Below are 9,294 nucleotides of genomic sequence, written 5' to 3' on the forward strand. Positions count from 1 at the left end.
GTAAAACTAACTGTTGCGGCTGTAAGCAGTCCAACAAAGTGCCGCAGCGAGAGACTAAACACTGAGAGATGCATGAACACGCTGTGACACGAGATTGTATTGCAATGATTTATTCCTCCGCACGTAAAATACAACTAGCACTGCAGTTACAAAGTTAACTTTGTGAGTCGAAATAAGTGCGTTAGTGCGGCGGTCAATAGAAAAAAAAAAACAGGTGAATCAAACAAATATGTTATCACTTCCGCTCAAACCGCGATGAAAACGCCCACCACCTACAATATAAGTGCACAATATAATAATCAATAAATAATATAAATGAGACCATAAACAACATACAATATGTGGCTCCTACACTAACCATTATCTGTTCATTCAAAGAGGCGGACAGCTAAATGTCTAATGGCCAAATAAGTCCGTAGCGTCATGCTTTATCTCTAACTACGCACGTGTTTCCTCAGCCAATGTTTCTGTGTGAAGATTTCCTCCTGAATGTTTCATGGTGTCCATCCTCTGTGTTCAGGAGCGCCATGCGCAGAGTAGCAGAGGTCCAGAGCAAAGCTGACCGGAGAAAACACGACAAGTTCTCCAACCAGTTCAACTACGCCCTCAACTAACCCACACACACACACACAGAAGTTGTTTTTTACTGATGTGCACATGCAGTTTATCAATCTGGTTAAAGTAATATTTCAAACATTGTCTTTTTGAACAGTTGAATGATTTCACTGCTGTCTGCTAAGGTATTGAGGAGAAGGACGTGTACAACTTCTGACACACTTTTGGTCTTATTTATCGGCCACATTGTCCTAATATTGCCTTATCTGCCAAATGCAATATCCATTTTGTGTAACTTAATATCATTTGTACTCTTGTTTTTGTATGTTCTAGTTGAATTTGTGGTTGATGTTAGGATTAAAGCCAAGCTGTGAATCTGTTTGTGTCTTTGTTCTGTCCTCTACTTTCATTCGCTTCATTTAGTTAATTTATTCATTTCAAACATGTAACACTTTAAAACAAAAGAACATGAAACAAAATCTGACAACATAAATAGATATTCAGAAGTCTGAAAAGGAGTAGGAAAAAATTTTCACTAATCTGGTCTGACCCCCTCTGCATAACTCATAACAATTAAATCCTATTTTCATGCAGCACACAGACGTGCAGCACCATATTGAGACGGTTTGGACAGGAAGTTACTGACAAAAGAATTGAGGATGAATGGGATCATTAGGGAATGAATTCCATGTTATATGTTTTATGTTAACGTTTAATTTGGTAAAACCCAAACACACACGCAGACAGACAGAAAGACTGAGAGACAGACAGACAGACAGAATATACGGGGGGTTAGGGGTCCTCCCCCATTCTCTGCATGGCTACATACATTTATGGACTACGGTAACCAACACAGTATTTACATACATGTACTTTACTTCAATAAGGTTCTGAATGTAGGAGTTTTACTTGTAGTATTTTCAAAGTGTGGTATTTGTATTTTTACTGCATTAAAGGATCTGAATAATACCCCTTGGGTACTTACTAAATATTAGTATGTAATACATTTCCTTATTTTCTGTGAAGTATATAAATGACGATAAGACCTCCGCGCTCTGTCCACGGTGCTGAAATATGCGCCAAAATAGATACAATGAAGCAGAGCTCTGCTGCGCGTCCTATGATAATAATAACCAATAAATTAACATGGGCACCGCTTCCAGGCACGCTTCCTTATCCAGTGTAAAACCCGGCGTTACCATTCCACCAATTGAATAGGGTTCAGCCTGTCCTATTGATTGATTGATTGATTTTATTTGACCCTTTCGTTATAAGATACGATACAGCTTTGCACCATACATTAAAAAAACTAAACAAAGTCAGGATAACACAATAAAGCCCTGGGGCTTATTTCCATTGTGGTCCCTTGGGGGTGGCAGAGTAAGTGGCAGCAGATCAAGCATCAATCACATCCATACACATATTAAATAGATCCATCAAGACAATACAGTAATACAAAAAAACATACTAAGATTGGCATCTGAGCCATTTTTTTCAGTGCCTGCTTAAAACCTCCTAAACTTCTGACCATCTTTAGATTTCCTGGCAACCTGTTCCACAGACGTGTTGCTACATACAAAAAGGACACCTTACCTAAATTACTCTTAACTCTAGGAGGTACAAAATCAGTAGAGCTGCCCCTGGTGGAGTAGCTGTGAACATCTCTCACTCTGTTAAAACAATTGATTAAATATCAGATCATCTTCTCTGCCCCATTGAGAGGGTGCGTCTTGGTCCCCCTGGCTCCCCCTTGGCTCCCCCTGGCTCCACCCTTGCTCCCCTGACTCCCTCGGGCTCCCCCTTGCTACACCTGGCTCCCCCTGGCTCCCCCTGGCTCAACTGTAGTCCCCACCCTGCTGCTAAAGGCCACAGCAAGGCCTCCACCTCGGCCTGTGCTCCTGGAGAGTTAATAACTACAGTCGGGAGGGCAGAGGTCCACTTAGTGGCAGCAGCAGTCCCCAGTCTGTAGCTGGGTCTCAGCCAGACTTATGGGATGTGATCAAATGATGCCGGATAAAGGTTTTGTTTGACAGAGACTGAACATTGGATAGAGCAAATGTAGCTGTTGGAGGGACTGTGGTACACTTAATGTAAAGGAAGATGGTTTTAATGAACCTGCTCAGTGGGGCGGAGTGGACGTGGAACAGTCTTAATCAGAAGATGAACAGGTGCAGGTGTTAGGGACAGAGAAGGACAGCAGGGGGTGCTAATACCCAGCTCAGTAGATCGAGATGAAACCACAGAGGAAGAAGGGCATGAGTGAGATGTAAACAGTCAATCACATGGAGGTCTGTATGAACCTGAACCGGATGTGTTTGGGTGGATGCCGGTGACCATTCCAGATCAGGTTTAGGTGAATGATCAAACCCACATTGTGAGCTCTACAGGTGGACTGCAGCCACGTGTGAAGACCGAGTAGTCCACTGAGACGAGATGAAAACAGACTTCCACAATACCTTTCCAAAGATAAGGTAAAATCAGATTTGGTCAACTGGAATTGTTGGAGAGCTGTGTGATTTGTTCCCACATAGACTCTTCTAATGGAGGACGGGAGAGATGGCGGTAAACCTGGAGTTTTATTTTGAATGACAGAGGCAGAGGCACCGGGGAAAGAGTGTGTAACTGCATTAAAGAAGCACACATTCCTACTTATTGAATCGTCGACAAACCTAAAAGTGTTGAAGGGGAGAAAAGCAGCCGAGAGGGTGTAGGCTGGGCTCTGTCAGGACAAACGGAGCACGCTCAGAATACAGATGGTCGTCAGACAATAGCCGATGGGTTCTGAGATTGCATTTCAGCCCAAAGGTTGTACAAGGTGTAGGGCGCCCTTCTCACTTATTTTCAAAGGTCTACCGTAGTTTCTGTGGCGCCGACCTCTGACCCGCTGGCCTTCTGCTATTTCCACCCATCCTGCTCCTTTCACTTCCATTATCTCACATTCACTTCATTATGGTTAGTATTATTCTGTGTAGCTCATATTATGGAGGGTGCTTAACTAGCTGTTCTTGTAACATTGTTTTTATAATTTTTTTATACATATACCCTATATATTTAATTTCCTTTCTCTATGTAACTGTATTATTGTATTATAACAGGGGTCTTCAACGTTTTTTTAAACCAAGGACCCCTTAACTATAAGAAAGACGGATCAGGGACCCCCAACAACATATATTGTATACAATTAAGTTGCATAATAAACTGGGTCTAAGGTGGCCTAAAGCCTTTATACACCTTATATACCTTTCTAGTGCATATAATACTAAGCTATTAAAATAATAATTGTTGGCATGGTTTTATTAATCATCTTTTAATGGTAAACATAAATTCTGCACAATGAATCCTTAGGATTAACTGTATCTGTGGATGGCTACCTTGGTGACTACCTTAATTACAGCCCACTAAGCCTATCAATAATGTTTTTGTTTTTTTCACGAATAGGCTGATTTATATTCGCTAATAATATGTTGGATTCATGTTAAGACATTTTAATTATTGACAAAACTTACAACAAACATTCACAATAATTTGGTGGCCCCCCTGCAGTAACTCTGAGGACCCCCTAGGGGTCCCGGACCCCCTGTTGAAGATCTCTGTATTATAATACCCGTATTGTAAGATTACTGGTTACAAATTCAATAAAAAAAATAAAAAAAACCTTGAAAGACTTTTGCTCTGCACAGGTTTACCTGCATGCAACCGAGGTACACCTGAGGACCTCATACAGAGATTAGGAACTGAATCAGGTCCACCTGGTCCATCTCAACAACTATTGGGTGGATTGTGCTGAACGTTGGTGCACACATTCATGCTCCCCTCGGGATTAAAGGTGCTGTAGGTAGGATTGCGAAGATCCAGGATTTAGCCTTGAACATCGACAACTTCTCAGTCCCTCCCCCCTTTCCGCTAAAGCCCAAAACGGCCTCCTAAGCCCCTCCCCCCACAAGGGAGAATGAATGCGTATGCATGAGCAGTGATTGACACGCAGTTATGCTAATGATAACATGTGAGCTTGCTAACATGCTAAACTGAAATGATAAAGCCAAAAGCATTTACCATCATAAAGCATGTGTCTAAGTGCAGCCTCACAGTGACCCGAGCATGGCTGTAGACTGAAGTCACTCAGACCTTGACCCGGTTAGGGTTAAATGTCCCGGCACACCTTCAGAGAGAGGCGGGCACACCTCATGTTGTCAGACTGTGGGAGGAGACATGGGAGGACACACTGAGTCTGAACCCAGGAGCGTCCTGCTGTTCCATCAGAATACAGAGTACACTGGGCATGTTTCATTGGCATTATTTTAATATCAAAGGACGATATCATGTTGAGCTGAGGATTCAGTACATCCAAGGATTTTATGTAAACTGTCAACATATTCAATAAATAACAGAAAGAAAAACAACCACAGCTGGAGTTACACGGTACTGACAATAGATCAAGCCATTCCTTAAGTCATAAATAAACATTCAATATTCATACCGACTTTTTTTTAAAAACAAAAAAAATCAACTATTTGTCTATCACGTGGTTTAAAACAGCATTCTGAATAGGGAGCTAGAGCATGTATGTACAGTTTCTGGTAGATATTCACATTCTATCAAAATAATCCGTTGAAATGAAAGCCTTCAAACGTTGGTAGTAAAAAGGAGAGCAGCGCTGAACACGGACAGTCTGTCTGCTGAGAGTCTTCACACTGTCTGTGTGCCCTTCAGTCTGTCTACAAGTGTGTGCTGTAGAAGGCGGGCGTAGCGTAGCTCTGTGTCCCCAGCATGAAGGGGGACAGGACGTGGCTGGCTGTGAGGAAAGGCAGCTGGACCAGGCTGCCGGCAGGGGGGTGATGGTGGCCATAGCCGGCGTGCATGGCCAGATGCCCGCTGATGGGGGGGGACGGGCTGAGAGGGCTGAGGCCCCCCATGCCTCCTCCCCCTGCTCCTCCTGCTCCTCCGGCGCCGGTGGGGGCCGAGGTGTCGGCTCCGGGGTTCTGTTTCTTCCACTTGGTCCGGCGGTTCTGGAACCAGATCTTGACCTGGGTCTCGGTGAGAGAGAGCGACAGGGCCAGGTTGAGCCGCTCGCACACCGACAGGTAGCGCGTGGACTTGAACTTGTTCTCCAGCGCCACCAGCTGCTCGTAGGTGAAGGCAGTCCGGGCTCTGCGGGGCTTCCCCGACTTGGAGTCTGAGCCAGAGCGCTTCCTCTTGGGTTTGCCCTGCGAGCCCTGGCCCCCGCTGCTCTGGACGTCGCTGATCTGGCCCGCGGGGCCTCCTCCGGGGCTTTTGGTGTCTCTGCCGGTGTCCTGGTGGCTGTGCTGGCCCAGATCTCTGTCTCCATTACCGGGCAGAGCTGAGCTGCTCTCCTCACTGCTGTAGGGCCCGTCTGGAGCCTCTGAGTCAGGGCTCCCGGCTCTGTGGTAGTCCTCCTCATCTGGGCCTCGGAACACAAAGCCTTCCTCTGGAAACACACAACAAAGACACAATGTCAAATTAACAGCCATGGCATCTGTGTGTGTGTGTGTGTGTGTGTGTGTGTGTGTGTGTGTGTGTGTGTGTGTGTGTGTGTGTGTGTTGGGCTGCAGTTCCTCTAATGGCCACTACATGCTGGCCCTATAGAGACTTCTGAACAAAGTTGAAATGACATCTGCGACACAAACACAGAACTGTCGGAGGGCTTGGCATATGGCAAAGATATAATTCTCTCTCAAACCCAAGGCTCGATTAACCCTCTATAGGGGCCCCAAGGGGCCTTTCATTGCATGTGTGTCCTGTTGCCTTTTGCCTTGTGCCCCAGGTTTGTGGTGTGTCACTGAGTGTGTGGTTATTAAGTTAAACACTTGTACACAATAGAGATATGCAGCGTGTCAGAATAGTATGAAGGCGTTGAAGCAGGGAGCCCCAGCAGCACACGGCCTGTATCCTTTTACTTCATAATGTGCTTTAGTGGTGTTCAATACATTTGCCTCACAGTGATCCCAGGCCCTTCAGGGGCCCCTGGTGTGACTGTGCAGCTTCGCTCAGTGTGTAATCCAGTCTTGCCTTAGCCAGCCTTTGTCCTCGTGTAATATGGCGTTCAATATGGCAACTATGTACTCTAAAGATGACACTTATAACTTAAGGAATTAGGTTGATTCAAAAGTAGGTCAACAAGGTCAAACAAGAATGCCATCCCCACTGCCATCAGCTCACTGAACGCTCACACACTTGGCAAACACACGTGTCACTGTTTGTATTGTCAATGTTTTTACACTGTTTCTGCATGTATCTCTTATTTATCTTTTCTGTATTTTATGTCATTTGAGCCCTGTCAAAGACAGATTTCTGTCACGTGTGACAGACGATTAAGTTTTCTTATCTTAACAAAATTATAGTTAAAAGAACTTGGCAGTTTGGAAATGTCCTTCCCTAATGTCTAATTAGATCATTCAAACTTTAAAAAAGACTTCCAGAGGAACTAATCACACAATTATAGAAGTGCTTCGTGACAATGAGCCAAATCAGCCAAACATTTGGAGATCTTCCAGTTGGCAACTCAATCATGTACTGCCCCCCCCCAAAATATATATATATATATAGACAGTAATGACCTATCTCCCGTGCTGCAGTGATTCTGTTGTGGTAGTTTGGTATATCTAGAATATGCAGCTAAAACATGTTTCCCGCTGTGCCCAGTTGGTAATCCAGCCGGATGACTCTCGTGTCTAACATTTTTTTCACAAAACTAAAAATACATTAATAAACCTCCTAACAATATAAGAGGAACATGTTGCAGTTGTGGCACAGGTGTAACATTAAAACGGTTTGATAAAACGTTCCTCATTAAGGGCAGAAACCGCAGGCAAGAACATCATTTATCATTTATCTTCCATAACATAACGTCTTCTTTCAGACTGGTGGAACGAAAACATTTATTTGACTCCACTTTGTCCATTTGTGTCTGTAGATTTCTCCTAAATGTAACAAAAAAATAGCATTGGATAATGCCTCATTTGCATATTAAAACATTACATTTCAGAAGACTTGCAATACAAACAATAATTGTCTTCATGTCAGTAATCAGCTGGGGAAGTTGAAATATTTCCCGTTCTCCTGGAGTGTCTCCGCTTCAATCTGTTACTTTTAATAATTCAAACAAAGTGTCATATACACTATGACTATACAACAGAAATAAAAATATGAATGTATAAAACTCAAATTTTCTGTCAGTATTTTTGAGCACAGAACCCCCCCCCCACACACACACATTTATGTGGCGTTTGTAAAGCACGTTGATTTAAAGGCCCTTACTCTTTCTTTCACTGCCAACACATTTTAGTTTGTGCACTAAAATATTATCATAACAATCAGCTGATATTGAAATATAAATCCTCTAAGTCTAGTGTGTTGTGTGTTTAAAATTCAAATCTTATATATTGTTTAGTGTGTACAGGGATAACACGCTGTGATTGGCTCACTGTTGGGCCCAAACATGCTCTTATTAATGCATCCATCATTAGTTCATGGTTATTATGGTAATAAGAGTATTTATGAATGTAGGTGACACTTACAGAAACCATCCAAATTAATTTTGCATATGCATGATAAGACCTTAATATTCAGCTTTAGAGTGACTGAAAACTACATTTAAATTCCCATAAACTCCACATGAGTTTGATAAGATGTGTAACAGTAACATCTCTTTATTTACAACAATGGTGCAGAGACACATTTACTTTTGAATGGTTAAAAATATCTTCTAAACGGATCTCAGTTTTCTCGGTACAGTTATTAATTAGTTAAATATTAACACCTATGAAAAGTTGGACAGTTAAACGTCATGTTTGTTCAGAAAAAAAAAGATAAGTAAAGATTTAAGGATTGAGAAGGAGAGCAATCTGAGCAGAGGAAACACACACACACACACACACACACACACACACACACACACACACACGCTGCTGTCTGAAACAGATATTCACCAATCAATAATACCGATCACACGCAAACTCACGCACGGACCGTGGCCAATTAGCCTGCCTCGTGCCTTCTTTTCTTTTTTTTTTTTTAAACTGAGCTTCAATTAAAGGCGACGTGTTTTCTTTTTCTTCTGTCGAGAATGAACATGGCCGCTTCCTCTCAGAAACACTTCTCTTTTAGTTTCCATTTCTGAATCCTGGTTTATGATATGATCGATAACGAGTCCCGGTGTGTCACACACACACACACACACACACACACACACACACACACACACACACACACAGGGAAGTTGCCAAACTGATTATTCACGCAGAAAATAATAATAAAACCGAAAAAAATAGTTTAACAAAAGTTATCACATCTAAATGACACACACGCAAACACAATACAAGGTTAAACACTGACTCAAAATGATCAAATAAACTCTCAAACATAGATTATGATTTAGTCAAACGAAAATAATTTGAAAAAGCTGATTACAATAAGTTGTTTTAGGTAGAAGGAGGGGGGGTGACTGGCGGGAAATAAAGCCGACTAACGGGACTTACTGCTCGGGTACTCCTCCGGAGCGTAGCAGCCTTTGGCGGGCTCAAGGCCGGGCTCCCCTGCGCCTCCTCTCCGGTTCTCCGCTCCGAACGCGCCCAGCTCGCGCTCCGCCCGGTGGCCCGCGTGCTGCTGCGGGAGGCGGCGGCTGCTCGTGAACTTGTTGGGGTCCAAGATGTCCAGAACGGAGAACGAGGTGGTCCGGTGCCCGGTCGGGCCCTGCAGAGAATCATGGGAATTATTTGACAT

The 9,294-nt window shown here is 43.3% G+C and overlaps 2 protein-coding genes across 3 annotated transcripts in view; one reads left to right on the forward strand and one right to left on the reverse strand.

The window, feature by feature from the left end:
• Window positions 1-934, forward strand: part of uvssa (UV-stimulated scaffold protein A) — a 37,794-nt gene extending 36,860 nt beyond the window's left edge. For both annotated transcript variants that reach the window (XM_078261006.1, XM_078261005.1), the window contains exon 15: window positions 521-934. In XM_078261006.1, coding sequence (XP_078117132.1) covers window positions 521-614 — 94 coding nt within the window. In that variant the 3' untranslated portion in view covers window positions 615-934. The remainder of the gene's footprint in view (window positions 1-520) is intronic.
• A 4,336-nt stretch (window positions 935-5,270) lies between these two features.
• nkx1.2lb (NK1 transcription factor related 2-like,b) overlaps window positions 5,271-9,294 on the reverse strand; it is a 6,258-nt gene continuing 2,234 nt past the window's right edge. The window contains exons 2-3 of the mRNA XM_078261512.1: window positions 9,051-9,264; window positions 5,271-6,001 (exon numbers count right to left, since the gene is read on the reverse strand). Of these exons, the coding sequence (XP_078117638.1) occupies window positions 5,271-6,001; window positions 9,051-9,264 (945 nt within the window). The remainder of the gene's footprint in view (window positions 6,002-9,050; window positions 9,265-9,294) is intronic.

The sequence above is a fragment of the Sander vitreus genome, chromosome 10, assembly GCF_031162955.1.
Source record: "Sander vitreus isolate 19-12246 chromosome 10, sanVit1, whole genome shotgun sequence".
NCBI classification, from domain to species: Eukaryota; Metazoa; Chordata; class Actinopteri; order Perciformes; family Percidae; genus Sander; species Sander vitreus.